We start from the raw sequence: 16,843 nt of genomic DNA, 5'->3' as shown, positions 1-16,843 counted from the left end.
ATGAGGAGAGGCTTCTCCAGTTCAGATTTTTTTTCTTACCTACGAGTGGGAAAAGGAGCTCTGCATCCTGGAAAATTGTTTTCCTATGGGAAAGGGAAAGACAGACCTCTAAGAAGGAAGCAGGAAAATCATCTCAGTGACCGCAGAGCAGAGCCCTGGGTGTCCCCCAGGGAATGAACCCTTGTCCCCACTGCTGTCCCACAGAGCCACCAGGAACGAGACTGGGACAAATCCCACTGAGGACTTGAGCCCTGTAAATGAGGAAGGAGCCTTTTCCAGCCTTTAATGTGCAGGAGTTCTGCTCAGGGGAGCATCTTCAGTGACACCCACGGTGTGAGGAGCCTCAGCTGCCACCTGTGCTCTGTGCCTTGGGTGCTGTGGTGAACCCACTGCAGTGGAACATCACTGTCACTTTTCCTGCCCATCCTTGTCCCTGGACAGACAGGGACTAGGCAGGACACAGACTGCCCCAAAATCCTGGAAACCTCTCCAAAACCACGGTAAAACTCGCTGGGATAGGAGAGAGCAACTACACCTGCAGTGAGGGTGTGATGCCAGCCTGGGATGGACTCAGCAGTGAGGAATCCCTGGGCATGGAGCAGGCTCTGAGCATCTCTGAGTGCCCTGTGGCAGCACCCAAAAATTCCAGCCTTTCCCGGGACTTCCCTGCAGGTTTCCTGCGGCTCAGATGGCCCCGAGACAGGGTTTGGTTGCGTTTATTGAGGTGTCAGCGCTCCCGAAGGGTTTAGTGATGGTCCAAGCGCGATGGGAGAGCATCCAGGTGCGGCTTCAGAGCAAGAGGGTTTGCAAACACAGCCCTGAAGCCCCGTTCCAGGCAGGCCCGGGGCGGTCCCTGCCCGTACTGAGGCATTTAACGGGAATTTGGGGCATCTAACGGGAATTTGGGGCATTTAACGAGAATTCGGGGGCATTTCGGGGCTTCTGCTCCGACCCCGCCGAGAAGCGCGGCCCTGCAGCGCCCCCGGGTGGCCACGCCGCGGAACAACCGCGACCTCCGGGACCGCTGAGAACACCGGGACCACCGGGCCCACCGGGACCCCCGAGACCCCCAGGATCTCCGAGACCCCCGGGACCCCCAAGGTTCCCGCAGGTGCCCCGCGCCCCGCAGCCGCCCCCAGGTGTTCTGTGACTCCCCGGCTCCGCACAGCCACAGCCGAGCTCTGCCCGTCCCCCGGTGACCCCGTGTCCCCCCCGTGTCCCGCCCTTGCCACACGCGTGTGCAAACACTCGAGGTGCCAACACAGGAGCACTCACCCCATAGGCGTGCTAACACCCCTGGGCGCCTGTGTCACACACACGGGTCACACACATCTGTGTCACGCACACACCTGTATCACACAAACATCTGTGCCAGACCTACACCTGTGTCACACGCACACCCATGTCACTCACACACCTGCGCCATCCACACGGGCCACACACACCTGTGTCACACATATCTGTGCCACACACACACACACCCGTGTCACACACATCTGTGTCAGACCTACATGTGTCACACACACACCTACACACGTATGCACACCTGCACACCCTCTCGGGCCCATGCTGAACACACACACATACACTCTCTCACAGGTGTTCACGCATACCTGCACACACACTCACGTGCACACAGGCGCACACACGTGTACATGACACGCCACACGCGTTGACGTCACTCACGCTACGTTACACACGCAGCTGGGGGTGGAGCCTCTGCCGGGGTGGGCGGAGCTCCCCGGTGCGCGCGCGGCGGCTTGGGCGTGACACTGCGGAGGCGGGGCCTGAGGTGGAGGTGGGCGTGGCACACCGGTGGGCGGGGCTAAGCAGGGGCGGGATGGTGGTGGGGCGGGGCTATACCGGGGGGGGGGGCCTGGGGCGGCGGGCGCGGAGCCGTTCTCGTTCCCGTTCCCGTTCCGGCGCCGCCGCCGCTCGGAGCCGTCGCCGCCGGGGCCTCCCCGCCCCTCCCCGTCCCGTCCGCTGCGGCCCCGCCATGGCCGGGCGCGGCGCCTTCCCGCTCAGCCCGCTGCCGCCCTCCGCCGCCCCGCCGGCCCCGGGGCCCGGCACCGCCCTGCTGCGCGGACCCAGCCCCGCGCCCGCCGCCGCCCCGGGCTACCGCGCCATGGGCCCGGCCGCCGCGCAGTTCCAGGTGAGAGCTCCAGGGCGGCGGGAGGGCCGCGGGGGCACCGCGGGGCCCGGGCCAGCGCCGGGGGGGCGGCGGGGCCTTCCCGGGGCAGCGCGCCCGGGCCTGGCCGGCATCGCCCGGAGCGGGCCCGGCACAGCCGGTGCGGCTGTTCTGATGCCCCCGTTATCCGGGACACCTCCCTGTTAGCCGGGACACCTCCCTGTTCCCCGCTCCCACTTTACACCCTCAGAGCCCGCTGAAAGTTGTGCCCGGCCCGTCCCGTCCCGCAGCGGGTGAGCCGGGCCCGGGCCGGGGTCGCTGCCGTCGGCCCCGGGCCCGATCCGGCTGCGCAGCCCCCTTGTCCCTGCCCGTCCCTTCCCCCGGCACAGACCCGGGAACACGTTCGTGTCCTTGTCAAAGGGGGAGGTAACGCGTGGTGTGCAGATGCAGCATCGGTGTAACCTCGGAGTATCCTCGGTGTGCCCTCCTGAAGGAGCAGGCTTGTTTAGCGGTGGGAGCGGGGAGCAGGCGCTCGGTAATGTTGGGGAAAATAAATCAAAACAACGAGCAGCCCTCCTAGAGCACGTGAAATCACTCGGTTTTCAGCCTGGCATCTTTTACGAGTAAATTCAGGAAGAACTGTGTTTACAAGCGCCTGGAGGGACAGGACCCAGGGAATGGCTCCCACTGCCAGAGGGGAGGGCTGGATGGGATATTGGGAATGAAGAATTGTTCCCTGGGAGGGTACCCACAGACTGCCCAGAGCAGCTGGGGCTGCCCCTGGATCCCTGGCAGTGTCCAAGGCCAGGCTGGACATTGGGGCTGGGAGCTGCCTGGGACAGTGGGAGGGTGTCCCTGCCATGGCAGGGGTGGCACTACTGGGTGGGTTTAAGGTCCTTTCCCACCCAAACCATTCCATGTTTCTATGCTATTCCAGTAGTAAGAAGTATATCCTGACACATATTCCTGCTCCCCCTCACACACCTGGCTTCCCAGTTCGCTCCCAAGCTTGTGCTGATTACTTTGGGATGAGTTTTCAAACGTGAAGCTGTTTTCCAGGCAGGCTGGAGGAGCCCCGTTGTGCAACATGTTCTCCTGGGCCGCCGCTGCCTCCTCCAGTGCTGTGCCTGATTTGCATGATTTAAAACTCAGGAAATAAACCAAGCTCAGGGAAATTCCGGCTCCTTAACACAGGAGAAGGAAACAACTTCCTCCTGCAGCCTTCAAAACGCCAGAAAATGGTGTTGGAAGCTGAGCTGGTCGAGCGTGAGCCGCTGGTAACTCGAGGCGGAGCCACTGCCTGACCTTCCATGTGCAGGGTGCAAAATCCAGCTGGGAGTAAACAGGCCGGCAGATGCTGCTTGCCTCGCAGCTGGGCTGGCAGCAGGTGTCGGGAGCAGGGGGTGATGTCCCTGCGGTGATGTGCTGTCCCCTCGGTGATGTCCCCGCGGTGTCCGGCACCACTGGCACAGCAGGATCAGCCCCCGAGCTGGTGTTCAGTGGCCTCTCCCTGAGCCTGGGAAGGGAGAGAATCCAGAGGGTCTGCCCTTTGTTTTGCAATTCCCAGGCTGAGGAAAACAGCCCCTCCCATCCCTGCCATCCCCCCAGGGCTTGGTTCTGTCCCAGTTTTAGGAAGAGCTGCGTTGTTTGGGCACCAGGAGACAGAAGAGGCCCTGGCCAGGCCAGCGAGGGCTTAGGAGCTCTAATCTCGGGATTATTAAACATATGCTCGTCCTTTGGACATCCTTCTGTGCCTGCTGGGGATTTCCTGGCAGCCCAGGCAGGGAATCCGGTTGGCACCTTTGGTGGGAGCTGATGTTTCCAGAGCAGCCAGGGGCCGGTGCCATGCCTGGAGCAGGAAGGAGAGGCCTTTTCCAGAAGCAGGAAGGTCGGGGTGGGGGAGGGTGTGGGCAGATCCTCCACCCTGATCCCTCTCCCTGCCCCTGGAGCAGCCATGCTGCCCAGGCTGAGCCCCAACAGCCAGGTTCCATGGAGGATCAGCAGGAAGGAGCCTTCCTGGTTTTTCAGGTGATGGTTTCAGGTTTGGGAGAGTTTTTCCCAAGTTTTGGGATTAACACCGTGGCCTGGAGCAGCATGGATCTGTGTGGGATGAGACCTTGGAATTCAGCACTCTGACCTTGCACTTACCCTCAGCTGATGCTTCCCTGGTGCAGAATTAGGTCCCCATTAAATGGATTTTATTGGCACATGTTGGGAAGACAGAGCCTGGATTCCCTGGCCAGGAGGCTGCTGCAGCCTGAGGATTTCCAGTCTGGAAGCAGCTCTGTGATCCTGTCCCTGGGCAGTGGGAAGGAAAGATGTGCTTCATGGAGAAATCCGTGGAGGAGCTGAAGAAGTGTGGAATGTTGTGCCAGATGAAACTGGGGAGGCTTGGACATGCTGCAGAGGGTGCAGTGTAGGAGAAATCCCCCCCTTGGGGAGCAGGGAGAGCAGTGTTCCTGCTCACGCAGTGCTGGGAACTGGCTTGGAGGGGGCCAGCAGCCAGGGCTAGAGCTGTTCCAGAAGGCTGCTGGTGCTGGATAACCCCACCCTTCCCCAGGGAGAGGCTTTCCAAGGCAGGTTTCATCAGAGCCCCAGCCTGGAGCTGCCTCCAGCCTGATCCAAAGCAGATGGACACTGTCCTTTGGAGCAGGGGGAGGAGGGCAGAGCAGGCCCAGGCACACTCTGCTGCTCCTGGGAAACGTGACTGGGAAGGGGGAACAGCAGCACCTCCAGCCCTGCTGCTCCCTCTGCTTCCATGGGGCCTTCCCAGGAGCCCTCCAGAAAGTTTGGCCCTGCAGGAACACCATGGGCAGGGTTTGAGCCAGGCCCATGCCTGCTCCTCCCCAGGAGGAGCCAGCACCTTTGTTCCTTGTTCCTGCTGCTGTTCCTGCCCCTGTGGGATCTGAGTCCCTGTGACCTCTCCTTTCCCTGCCCTGGAACATTCAGGCCTCCAGCTGCAGCGCTGTGGACAGGCAGGTTTGTCCAGCCCAGACAGCTCTGCTGCTGCTGGAGACATTCCAGGATGTGTCCTGGATCTGCTGGGGGCTGTGCCTGTGCTGTGCCCTTCTCCCTTTGATTTACCACTTCATCATGTCGGCTTTACAGCTGAGATCTGGCTCCTGAAGCTCCTCCTGGGTCACACATGGAGGTTTTCCAAGTGTGGGGAGTTTGGGTTTTGCAGGGAGCTGCAGCAGAGTTTGCAGCAGCAGCATCTCTATCCCAGCAGCACCTCCCAGCTCAAGGTCTGTGCCAGCACCAAGCCAGGCTCTCCCTGGCACACTCCCAAGAGGGATTTGCTCACAGATAAGGAGGAACAAAGGGGAAAATCACTCTTTTGGGGTGTGCAGGGGGCTCATGATCCCAATCCACACCAAGCCCTGGGCAGCAGAGCTCTCCTGGAGCCCAGCCCCAGGAGGAGCTGGAAGCCTGTTTGAGCAGGGATTGTTTCTGTATCCCGGTGGGAAGTGCTGCTGCCTGGGCACCAGGGGAGGAACTTGCGGGAAGAGCTCTTGGTGCTGGGCCAGGCTGTGCTCCAGAGCCCCGTGCGAGGATGGATCTGGGCTCTGGCTCCCTGGTTCCTGTCAGTGTGCAGAGCTGGATCCTGGAGCAGCACAGGAGGGGGTGGGGAGGAGCCTTCCTTCCCTGCTGGGGAGGTGCAGGGAGAGCCAGGGTCTTGGAAGGGCTGCGAACAGGCTCTGGAGTTGTTTGCAGAATTCCTGCTTTGCCTCAAGCTCCCCCCAGCCCAGCTTCTTCCTGCAGATCCATCCTGGGATTTATTGCTCCTCCTTCCTGCTACCAGCCCCCGATTTCTGGGCTGTCCTTCCTCAAGAAGAGACCTTTGGCAGGCTCAGAGGCTCCTGCCATGCCAGCAAACATCCCTCAGGAACCCTCCCAGCCTCTGTTGGATTCAGCCAGGGCCGGTTCCAGGCAGGCCTATCCCAGGCCCGTGGGCTGAGCGGTGCCCTGGCATGAACCCCGGGCACAGCCCCGTCTCTGGCAGGGAGCAGCCACGAGCTGTTCACTGTCCCATTTCCAGAGGCTCTGCAGGGAGTGCTGGATGAGATCCAGGCTGTTCCTCCTGCTGAGCTTGCAGGGTTTGCCCTTTGTCTGCCCCTCCGAGGGGAGGGACAGGGCGGGCCCTGGGGGTGGCACAGGGACTGGGGGTGCTGGGCCGGAATGAGCTCCTGCTCGGAGCTGGTTTAATTAAATTTCCTGAGTTTAAGCCCTCTGCATCCTGGGAATTTCCAGACTTTCCAAGAGGGGCTGGAGACAGGCTTCACCCCGGGGCTGTGGTGCTGCTTCCTGGCTTGGCTGAAGGTTTTAGGCTGGGCTTGTTTAAGAAGCGTTTAAGAGCAAGTCTGCCCCCAGGCACTGGTGACTGGTTGAGCCAAGAGGTTTCTCTGTTGCAAATTTGAAAATCCTTAGAGTAAACTGAGAGGAAAATTCCACATGGAGGGTTCTGCCCTCCCGTTTTTGCTCATCCAGGCAATCCAGTGTGGGTCCTTGGTGGGCTGGAAATCACTCCCTGGCAGCTGAGCTGTGGCTGATGGTTCTCAGATGGTTTGGAAGCTGCTGGTGTAGTTAAAGTGTGACAAATCTGTGTGTCCTTGTGCTGAACCTTTCCCTGCCAATGGGATTGTCTCAGTGGAGCCCTGGAAGGAGCAGCTGGACACACAAGAGACCTTGCCCAGGATGTGGAGCTGAAGCCTCCAAATCTCTCACTTCAGAGGTAGATCCAAAATGCGCTCCATGGAGGGGCAGAGGGAGGGAGGAGAGACCTCAGGGCTGCTCTGACCAAAAAACAGGAGCTGGCCATGACTGGGTCAGCTCCAAGCAAGCTCCTGACAGCATTCCCAGGGCAGGGAATGTCTCTGGAGCTGTGGAACCTCCCTGGCCTTCCAGGCACTGATAAACACCCAGGGCAGGGTTTCCCTGGGAGCCATTTCCTGCTCCTGGTGCCTCCAGGGAGTGCAGGCTCTGCTTCCAGGCCGGGCTCTGCACTCAGCTGCTCTGGAGTTTCAAATTAAAATTTTCCCAGCTCCTATGGGGGGTTTCTCTGCTTTTCAGAAGCCCTGGCAGGTGTCAGCACAGGTTTGGGTTCCACAGGGGTTCCACAGTCATGCTGGAGCTGAGCAGCAGAACAACATTCACTGTGGTTTGTGGTGTTGCACAGGCCGTGAGTCCACCCGGCCCTGCCACAACGAATTTCTTGATAAACCTAGAGAAACTGGGCCTGGCCTTGTGGTTTTGGCACGGAGAGGTGCTGCTGGCCCTGCTGCCAGAGTCACGAGGAGCTGCACAAATGGGGCTGAGCAGGAGGAGAGGAGCATCTGGGAGCAGGAAAAAGGAGCCTCCTGCCCAGGGGAAGGGAGGGTCAGAGTGGGGCTCTGGAGCCTGTGTGGTTGTGCTTGTTGTGTAACAGGGCTCAGCCTGGGGGGGTTTGAGCTTCCACGTGCACCACTAATCCTGGGGCCCTGCTGCTGCCCTGATCCTGCCTGGAACACTTCTCCTCTCAGGATTTGCCACTGGCAGAGGTTCCAGGGGGGCAGCTCAGACTCTTGGCTTTGTTTCCATCAGTTTTTCACAGAGGTGGTTTTTAGGGTTTTTTAGGCTGCAGCTCCATCAAACCAACCCCTGCTACAGCTCTGAGCTGTGGAGGGCAGGCTGGCTGCATCCCATATTCCCAATCCTGCATCCAGGTTTTGCTCCCAGATGTATCCCTTTGTGCAGGGAATGAGGTGTTTGCTTGGCTCCCTGCCCCACAGGGCTGTGGGGATGTCCTGGCACGTCAGGAGCCTGGGGCAGGGCAGAAATGTTGCTCTGCTGGCTCGGTGGCTCTCCCAGCCTCCCACCTTGGCAGGGGGAGCTGAGGATCAGAGGATCCCCAGGAGCTGCTGGGTCAGCCCCGAGGTGGAGCAGGAGGGGTGGCTGGAGGGGGAACAACCTGGGGCACCAGTGGGTGCTGCCAAATCATGCTCTGAGGGTGCAGAGGGGCTGCCAGGGCTGGGACCCCTTGGGGTTGTGTTGTGGCTCCCAAATTCCCTGTGTGTGTCCCTGGAAGGGGCAGGAGGGGAGCTGGCTGCTGGCAGGGGGGAGCTGCTGCCTCCTCCATCCCTCACCTCCTTCCTGCCTGTGGGAGGAAGTGGGATTGCCCTGCTCCCCCCTCCTGTGCTGCTTTCCAGAGAGGAACCCACGAGGTCCCCAGGGTGGGGACATTGCTGGCAGCATCCTCGTGCTGCTGCAGCTGTGGGTGGTGGCACAGGGCCTGACTTTGGCTCCACTGCTGCCAGGCCAGGCTTCCCTGCACTCCTTGGCTTCTCCTGTTCCTGCTTTCCCATCCCTTCCTGATGCTTCTGCTCACATTCCCTGCCCTGGGCCAGGATACACCCTGGGGAAGAGGTGGCACCCAGGCTGGGTGGCACCCAGGCTGGGTGGCACCACAGCCAGGCTCCCGTTTCACCCCCATCCCTGTTCTGCAGCAGCGGCCCGGGATGCCCCCCGGGGGCAGGATGCCCATGGCAGGGCTGCAGGTGGGACCCCCGGGAGCCCCCCCGTACGGAGCAGCGACCCCGCTGAGGCCCGGCCTTCCCCAGGCCATGATGGATCCCTTCAGGAAGCGCCTGCTGACCCCCCAGGCACAGCCACCCATGGCCACCCCCAGGAGAGGGTAAGGCTGCCATGTCCCACCCCAGGGGGGTTCCACGGGAGGGTGGGGGGTCCTGCTGGGTCCTGGCTGCACTTTGTGAAATCAGGGGGTGGGTGTGGTGGAAGGACCTCAGAGCCCATCCAGTCCCACCCCAGGGCACCTTCCACTCTTCCAGGGTGCTCCAAGCTCCTGGAACATTCTCAGGACTACCACAGTAATCCACAGGAGCTGCATCCCTGTTTCTCAATGCAGCCAGGTTATGTTTCACCTCCTGTTTTCCATCTGAACTGAGCCAGGAGCTGCTAATAATTAATATAATAATATAATAATGGTAATAATAATAATAAAATAATAATAAGCTGTGCCAGGAGCAGGCACAATAATTAATTCCCAACAGTATCTTCTGCTGGGAAACTTCTCCTGAGCACAGAAGAGTCCTGTTCTGGCAATACCTATATAAATGTAAATAATCTTTAATATAAATGTAGATATCAATGAGATGTCACTGCAAATACAGAGCTGTAAAAAGATGGATGTAATTCCATTCAGGACAGGGATCCCAGGGCAGGGTTCAGTCACTGTTTGACTCTCTTTGAGACCCCAAAGCCTTTCCAGGTCCCCACTCAAGTGTGTCACAAGTGTCACATTATGCAGAGTTCCTGTCCCGCTGAAAAGGGGATACCAGCAGGATTTTCCTCCAGCCTGGCACCTGCCAGAGCTTGGGAATGGGATGTTTTGGGATGGAGGCAGAGATTCCTCAGTTTCCAGCTCCCTCTCACTCTGATCTCCACACCAGGAACCAAAGAGCCTCGTGGGGTCCCCAGGAGCAGCTCCTGGGGGTCTTCTTCATCCTCCCGGGGTGCCTGGTGGCTCTGGCAGGCACAGATGTGGCTGGAAGTGAGGGATGGGGCTGGCAGATTTTAGGGATGCTCCCTGGAGCTGCAGTCAGAGCAGGACTCTGTTTGGGCTCTGCTAGCAGCTCCTCACTGGTTCCCAGCCCTGCTGATCCCTCTGTGGGGGCTGCTTGGCTCCTAGAATCTCCAGGCAGGATCCCTTGGTGCTCGTGGATGCTCAGCTCCCATTCCCTTCCCTGGCAGCTCCATTGGCTTCCTGATCCCTCCTGGGCCATCCCAGCACTGCACAGCTGGGGCGAGCTCGGGGCTGGGGACAAGGAGCAGCCTGGCACCCACAGAGACATCAGAGCCATCCTGTCAGGGCTGGGGCTGGGATCAGGGATCAGCCAGACTCACAGCTGGGCGTTCCCTGCTCCCAGCTGCTGGATCAGGGGATTAGGAACTTCCAGCTGGCCTGGGTTGTCCAGACCCTGCAGGAGGAGGGGTTGGATGGAGCAGGAATTGCTCCAGAGCAGGGCTCTGACCTCTCTGGAGTGTTCTCCTGGACCCCTCCTGTGTGATCCTGCTGCTCCAGGTGCAGCTGGAGGAATGGGAATTCCTTGCCCCATCTCCAGGGCAGGAAAACAGGAGAGCAGTCCTTGCTGTGCCCAGGCTGAGCAGGAACTGCCTGGGCACTGGGATGGGCTCGGGGTGATGGGAATCTGCAGTGGGCAGGGTTGGATCCAGCCAAGCTGGATTTTCCCAGGATTTCAGCCCTACCAGAGCAGGGCTTAGTTTGAGCTGGGTTGGGAGTTCCTGGCAGTGGCTCTGGGTTGGAGCACTGGGAGAATGGGATGGCTACTTTCAGAGGGAAAATTTGGGAATTCTATCCTGCAGCCCTGCCTTTGCCTTCTCCAGGATTTCCTTTCCTGGTGTCAGGCTGCAGTATCCAACACCTTCCCCCCAGGAATATCCTGAGTGGGAAGGGACCTCCAGGGCTCATCCAGTCCCACCCCCCTGCCCAGACCCCCCCATCAACCCCACCCTGGGCATCCCTGGCAGTGCTGTCCAAACCCTCCTGGAGCTCTGGCAGCCTCAGGGCCGTGCCCATCCCCTGGGGAGCCTGGGCAGTGCCAGCACCTCTGGGGAAGAACCTTTCCCAGTATCCATCCCCCCAGAGGGCAGGCAGCAGGGTGTCCTGTGGGAGCTGTCATTTCTCCTGTTTCCCAGGGTGAAGAGGAGGAAGATGGCTGACAAGGTGCTGCCACAGAGGGTGAGTGTCAGCCCGGGGGTCAGAGCTGAGCTGCTGCAGGGGATGGGGGGGTGTCCCCAAAAAGGGAGGATCTCCTGAGTTCCCTCCTGCCCCCTGGAAATTTCTGTTCAATCCCAAACCACCCTGGAGTGTTTCTGTCTCTCCCTCTGGCACAGGAGGAGAGGGTTGGGGTGGGGCTGGACTCTGAGCAAGTGAGGAGCAGGAATGGGGTGAGATGGAGATCTCAGGAGGTCCCTCAGAGTCCCTCTTGAGATTCCAGGGTTCCATTCCATGCAGGAACGCTGCTGGGAACAGCAAGAGGCTCCAGACTGGTTTGGGCAAAGCTTTGCAGGGCTCCAGGCTGTGTTTAAAATAAGAACTGGATGCTGGACTCATCACCTGGTGTCCCCCTGTCTGCTGGGGCTGGGGGGGAATCCAGCCCATCTCAGCACCTTGGGATTGACCATTCCTGTGTCCAGATCCGGGAGCTGGTCCCAGAATCCCAGGCCTACATGGACCTGCTGGCCTTCGAGCGCAAGCTGGACCAAACCATCGCTCGCAAGAGGATGGAGATCCAGGAGGCCATCAAGAAACCCCTGACGGTGAGCTGGGGCCTGGCAGGGGCTGCAGATCATGGAATTAGGGGAAAACTTCAGGCTGGAAAAGTCCTCTGAGGTCATCCAGTCCAACCATCACCCTAAGCCGTTTCTCCAGGTGGAGTATCCATGGGTTTCTGGGACACTTGAGGGATAGGGGATTCCACCTCTGCCCAGGACAGCCCATTCCAATGTTTTCCAACCCCTTCCACGGATAAATGTTCCCTAATATCCAATCTAAACCTCCCCTGAGGCCATTTCCTCTTGTGCTGAGCTGGAGGTGGCTGCTGCAGTCCCCTCTCACTCCATCCTGCCTCTCTCTGTTGCCATTCCACAGCAAAAGCGGAAGCTCAGGATTTACATCTCCAACACCTTCACCCCTGCCAAGGAGGAGGGAGAGGGGGGCGAGCGTGTGGCCTCCTGGGAGCTCCGTGTGGAGGGGAAGCTGCTGGAGGATGTGAGGAGCCAGCAGGGCTGGAGGGATGGTGGGAGGAGCTCTGGTGCATCGGGAGCATCCAGAGGGAGGAGCTGGTCTTTCAGGATCCAGAAGGGATGGGGTGGTGCTGGTGGGAGGAGCTCTGGTCCATGGGGATCATCCAGGAGGGATGAGGTGATGGGAGGAGGAGCACTGGTCCATCAGGAGCATCCAGAGGGAGAAGCTGGTCTTTCAGGATCCAGGAGGGATGGAGTGGTGCTGGTGGGAGGAGCTCTGGTCCATCCGGACTCAGGAGGGATGAATGATGGTGGAAGGAGGAGCACTGGTCCATAGCAATCCAAGATGGATGAGGAGGTGGTGGGAGTACTGGTCCATAAGGATCCAGGAAGGAAGGAGTGATGGTGGGAGGAGGAGCTGGTCCATCAGGAGCATCCAGGAGGGATGAGGAGGTGGGAGGAGGAGTACTGGTCCATCAGGATCATCCAGGAAGCATGAGGAGGTGCTAGGAGCACTGGTGCTGTGCTGAGAGTTTAGCTGGGGCAGCATCTGCCCCTCTCTGGGGCCTGGGGCTGGATTTGGGATCAGGAATCTCTGCTGCCCTGTTTGCAGCCCAGCAAGCAGAAGAGGAAGTTCTCCTCCTTCTTCAAGAGCCTCGTGATTGAGCTGGACAAGGAGCTCTACGGGCCGGACAATCACCTGGTGGAGGTGAGGTGGGAGGGGATCTCAGTGGGAAGTGGGGCTCTGTGCTCCCCCTCTAGATGCTCAGCACCCAGGCCAGGGCCTGCCCTGCTGGGAGAAGGGCCTGAGCAGGTTTTTGGGGCTGAGGGCAGCGCCAGGCCTCCATGGGGACCATGCTCTGCTGCCTTCCCAGCGCAGGTTTAGGGATGCCTTTTGCCCCTGGCAGAGCTGGGCTCTGACCCCTCCCTGCCCAGGTCTCAGCCAGAGCTGGAGCTGAGCTCTGTGGGGCAGGGATGTGGCCCCAGAGGCAGCTGTCCCCCAGCGTGGCACAGATGGGTCCCCACAGGGGTGCTGATCCCACAGAGGCTCACCCCAGGGCCATGTGGGAAGAAGGGTTTGCCCTCCTGCCTGTCCCTGAGCTGGAGGGTCCTTGGGGGGTTTAAGCCATGCCTGAGAGAGGGATCAGAGCTTTTTTGGGTGCTCCTGCCTGGAGCTCTGATGCACACTGCTGCAGGATTGATCCCGAAGCTGTGGGAGCCCTGCACCTCGAGCACTCAGGGCTGGAACTGCCCCAGTCCATTCCAGTGCTGGGGCACAGCCTGGCTGGGATGGACTGGGAGAGCCCTGAGCTGCCACCACTGGGACCAGGAGCTGCCAGGGGTGCCCCAGGCTGTGTGGCTGTGCCAGCTGTGTGGCTGTGCCCCAGGCTGTGTGGCTGTGCCAGCCCCTGCCCAGAGCCCCAGCCGAGCTCTGCAGACACCAGCCCTGCTGGCAGGGTTGGTTCCATGGCCCTGCCTGAGCCATGTCCCTGTTGTCCCTCGCAGTGGCACCGGATGCCCACGACCCAGGAGACCGACGGCTTCCAGGTGAAGCGTCCCGGGGATGTCAATGTGAAGTGCACCCTGCTGCTCATGTTGGACCACCAGGTACGGCCTGGGGCACCTGGGGGCCACCCAGGGCTGGGGATGGGGCTGGGACAGGGCCTTGGATGAGAGTTTGGGGGTGCAGGGATTGAAAGGAGCACAAGGAACTCCCAGCATGGAGCTGCAGTGACACAGGGGCTGTGGGGGACTCTCGAGGGCCCTCCCTCTTCTTTGGGCAGCAGGAGGAATTTCTTCATGGGAAGGGAGTTATAAAGTGGGACAAGCTGGCCAGAGAGTGCTGGAATCCCCATCCCTTCAGCTGTCCCAGGAACACTCAGTGCTCCAGGCTGAGGACAGGATGGGGGTGGGTCAAGTTGGGCTCTGCTTTTCCATCGTGGCTGGTTCCATGGCTGACCCCGGCTGTCCCCACAGCCCCCCCAGTACAAGCTGGACCCACGGCTGGCCCGGCTGCTGGGGGTGCACACCCAGACCAGGGCCAGCATCATGCAGGCCCTGTGGCTCTACATCAAGCACAACAAACTGCAGGACAGCCACGAGAAGGAGTTCATCAACTGCAACCGCTATTTCCGCCAGGTACCTGCACATTCCCCCTCATCCAGCTGGGAAAAGCCTCTCACCAGCTCCCACAGCCCCTCCAGGCTCTGGCTGTGCCCCTTCCCTGGGCCCTGGCTTGCACCACCAGCTTGGGCATGCCCCACCTGGCTGCACAGGTGAGGGGAGCCCCTGCCATGGGTGCCAAAGGTTCTGCTTTGCCCCCCAGATCTTCAACTGCGTCCGCATGCGCTTCTCCGAGATCCCCATGAAGCTGGCAGGGCTCCTGCAGCACCCAGACCCCATCATCATCAACCACACCATCAGGTGGGGGCACAGCCTGGGCACGGCCCTAGGCTGGGCACTGGGTGGGCAGTGGCTCCAGGGCTGCAGGGGCTCCATGGGACAGGGAGTGTCTGCAGGTCTGGGGGTGCCCCATGGTGGGGAGGGTGGGCAGTGTCCCTAGGACTGGGGCACTCCACGGGCCAGGCGGTGTCCCCAGGGCTGGGAGTGCCCAGTAGGGTGGGGAGTGAGCCAAACAGTGTCCCCAGGGCTTGGAGGCTCTGTGGGCCAAGCAGTGTCCCCAGGGCTTGGAGGCTCTGTGGGCCAAGCAGTGTCCCCAGGGCTTGGAGGCTCCATGGACCAAGCAGTGTCCCCAGGGCTTGGAGGCTCCATGGGCCAAGCAGTGTCCCCAGGGCTTGGAGGCTCTGTGGGCCAAGCAGTGTCCCCAGGGCTTGGGGGCTCCATGGGCTGGGGGCACAGGAGACTTCGCGGTCTCCAGCCTGAAGGACCAGCACAAGTCACCTGAGAGGGGAAGAGCCACCAAATTTGAGGCTTCTTGGGGCACTAGTGTTGCTGTTGGGGGTCCATCCACCCCCAGCCAGGTGGGAGCTCAGCAAGACCCCCCAACCCCATTCCCCCAGTGTGGACCCCAATGACCAGAAGAAGACAGCCTGCTACGACATCGACGTGGAGGTGGACGATCCCCTCAAAGCCCAGATGAGCAATTTCCTGGCCTCCACCACCAACCAGCAGGAAATTGCCTCCCTGGATGCCAAGGTGGGAGGGGACACTGCCAGGGGGCAGGCATGTCCTGTGGGGGGACACAGCTCCTCTGACCCCTGTCACCTGCCCAGATCCATGAGACCATTGAGTCCATCAACCAGCTGAAGACACAGAGGGATTTCATGCTGAGCTTCAGCAGCAACCCCCAGGATTTCATCCAGGAGTGGATCAAATCCCAGAGGAGGGACCTCAAGGTAAAGGGGAACAATTCTGGGGAAGTTTAGGTTGGGTACTGGGAGAAATTTCTTCCTGGAAGGGGTTGTCCAGTGCTGGCACAGCTGCTGCGGGCAGTGCTGGAGTCCCCATCCTTGGAGTAGTTCAGAACCATGGATGTGGCCCTTGGGGACATGGGTCACTGGTGAACATGGTGGCGGTGTTGGGCTAAGGGTGGAAGGTCTTTTCCAACCCTTACAATTCCATGATTCTGAAGCCCTGGGGCTGGGCAGAATGGGGGGCTGGAAGGGGTCTGGGTCCCGGAGCTCAGGGAGGGATGTGGGTTCCTCATGGATCCCTCTGGATCCCTCACTCCCGGTGCCCTGTCCCGTTCGGGTCAGATCATCACGGATGTGATCGGGAACCCCGAGGAGGAGCGGCGGGCCGAGTTTTACCAGCAGCCCTGGGCGCAGGAGGCCGTGGGCAGACACATCTTCGCCAAGGTGAGCTCGGGGGTGGGGCAGGGTTGGGATGGCAGTGACAGAGCCCCAGGACCCCGGGCAGTGCCCCCTGTCCCTCCCTGACCGCCGCGGTGTCCCCAGGTCCAGCAGCGCCGGCAGGAACTGGAACAAGTGCTCGGGATCCGCCTGACTTAAGGCGGGCGGGGCCCGGGGGCCGCTCCCGCCCTGCTGCCCGAGCCGGACGGTACCGACTGGAAGCCACAGCACTTGCACAAACCCGATGTGCCTGGAGGGATGGGAGCCCCCGGGGCTCCCTCGGGCCGAGCACAGCGGAGTCCCTGCTCCCCCCAGGCCCCCGCAGCGCCTCCTCAGCTTTGCATCGCGCCCCTCCCCACGCAGCCCCCGCTGGTTCTCCGCTCCCTTCCCCTCCCAAACTCTCCCGGGAGCCGGGAAGCGCTGCCCGTGCCCGTGGGGAGGAGCTGCCAGCCCCACCCGAGCCCCGCAGGGCCCGCCCTGCCCCTCTTTTACCAAAGTTCGTCATTCCAAACGCCAGCTCCCCACGTTTTGCACTATTTTTGTGAACAGGTTTTATATAAAAAAGAAAAAAAAAACACGAAAAGAGAAAAAAAGGCAGCGTTTTGTACAGTGGGTTTGTATTTGATTAATTAATTAATATATTGATTGAGTTCCTCTTCCTGCACTGGGCTCTGCAGGGGCTCAGGGAGGCTCCTAGGGCTGCTCTGGGGATATGGAACCGAGGGCTGGGGCTCATTTTGTGACAATCAGTTTATTCCTTCCCCCTCTCGCGCTGTTTTACATAATTCCATAATTAACCACTTGACTTGACGAGGTTTGGGGGCAGAGGGGCTGGCTCTGCCCCAGGAGCCTGTGGGGGCACAAGGGCACCAAGAACTGGAGATACTGGGGAAGAGGGAGGGGACCAGGGAGGCAGTGCCACCACTGCCACCCCCGATGAAGTGCCTTTGCCCCCCTGCAGGCTCTGGGTGGGGGGGCGTTTACAGATTCCCAGGGTTGGGCTCAGGGGTTCCTGCTCTGCCTCTTGTGTAACAAGTTTTTGTCTATTTTGGATCTTTTCTAATAAAAGCAGTTAGCAGCAGCTCTGTGGGGTGTGTGCTGTGTCCTGCAGCCCCCACCCCATCCCCAAATCAGTCCCCAG

At 60.5% G+C, this 16,843-nt stretch overlaps 1 protein-coding gene across 1 annotated transcript; it reads left to right on the top strand.

Annotated features, from left to right (window-relative positions):
- The first annotated feature begins 1,927 nt into the window (after positions 1-1,927).
- SMARCD2 (SWI/SNF related, matrix associated, actin dependent regulator of chromatin, subfamily d, member 2) lies at positions 1,928-16,783 on the top strand. Its single transcript, XM_030232590.2, has 13 exons — positions 1,928-2,152; positions 8,611-8,798; positions 10,841-10,883; positions 11,342-11,464; positions 11,796-11,915; positions 12,504-12,599; positions 13,397-13,498; positions 13,868-14,029; positions 14,217-14,314; positions 14,911-15,046; positions 15,124-15,246; positions 15,607-15,708; positions 15,808-16,783. Exons 1-13 carry the CDS (start codon positions 1,997-1,999, stop codon positions 15,859-15,861), a joined length of 1,503 nt encoding a protein of 500 aa, XP_030088450.2. The 5' UTR covers positions 1,928-1,996; the 3' UTR covers positions 15,862-16,783.
- The last annotated feature ends 60 nt before the right edge of the window (positions 16,784-16,843 follow it).

Source organism: Serinus canaria, chromosome 27, assembly GCF_022539315.1.
Source record: "Serinus canaria isolate serCan28SL12 chromosome 27, serCan2020, whole genome shotgun sequence".
NCBI classification, from domain to species: Eukaryota; Metazoa; Chordata; class Aves; order Passeriformes; family Fringillidae; genus Serinus; species Serinus canaria.
Note: the sequence above shows the minus strand (reverse complement) of the source record. Positions and strands in the feature narration are given on the sequence as shown.

Bases quoted from the DNA above. Each gene is read 5' to 3' on its own strand.
- SMARCD2 (XM_030232590.2), top strand. From the start codon at position 1,997: ATGGCCGGGCGCGGCGCCTTCCCGCTCAGCCCGCTGCCGCCCTCCGCC. The intron at 8,799-10,840 runs GTAAGGCTGCCA...CCTGTTTCCCAG, and splicing joins ATGGCCACCCCCAGGAGAGG to GGTGAAGAGGAGGAAGATGG. The intron at 12,600-13,396 runs GTGAGGTGGGAG...TGTCCCTCGCAG, and splicing joins CGGACAATCACCTGGTGGAG to TGGCACCGGATGCCCACGAC.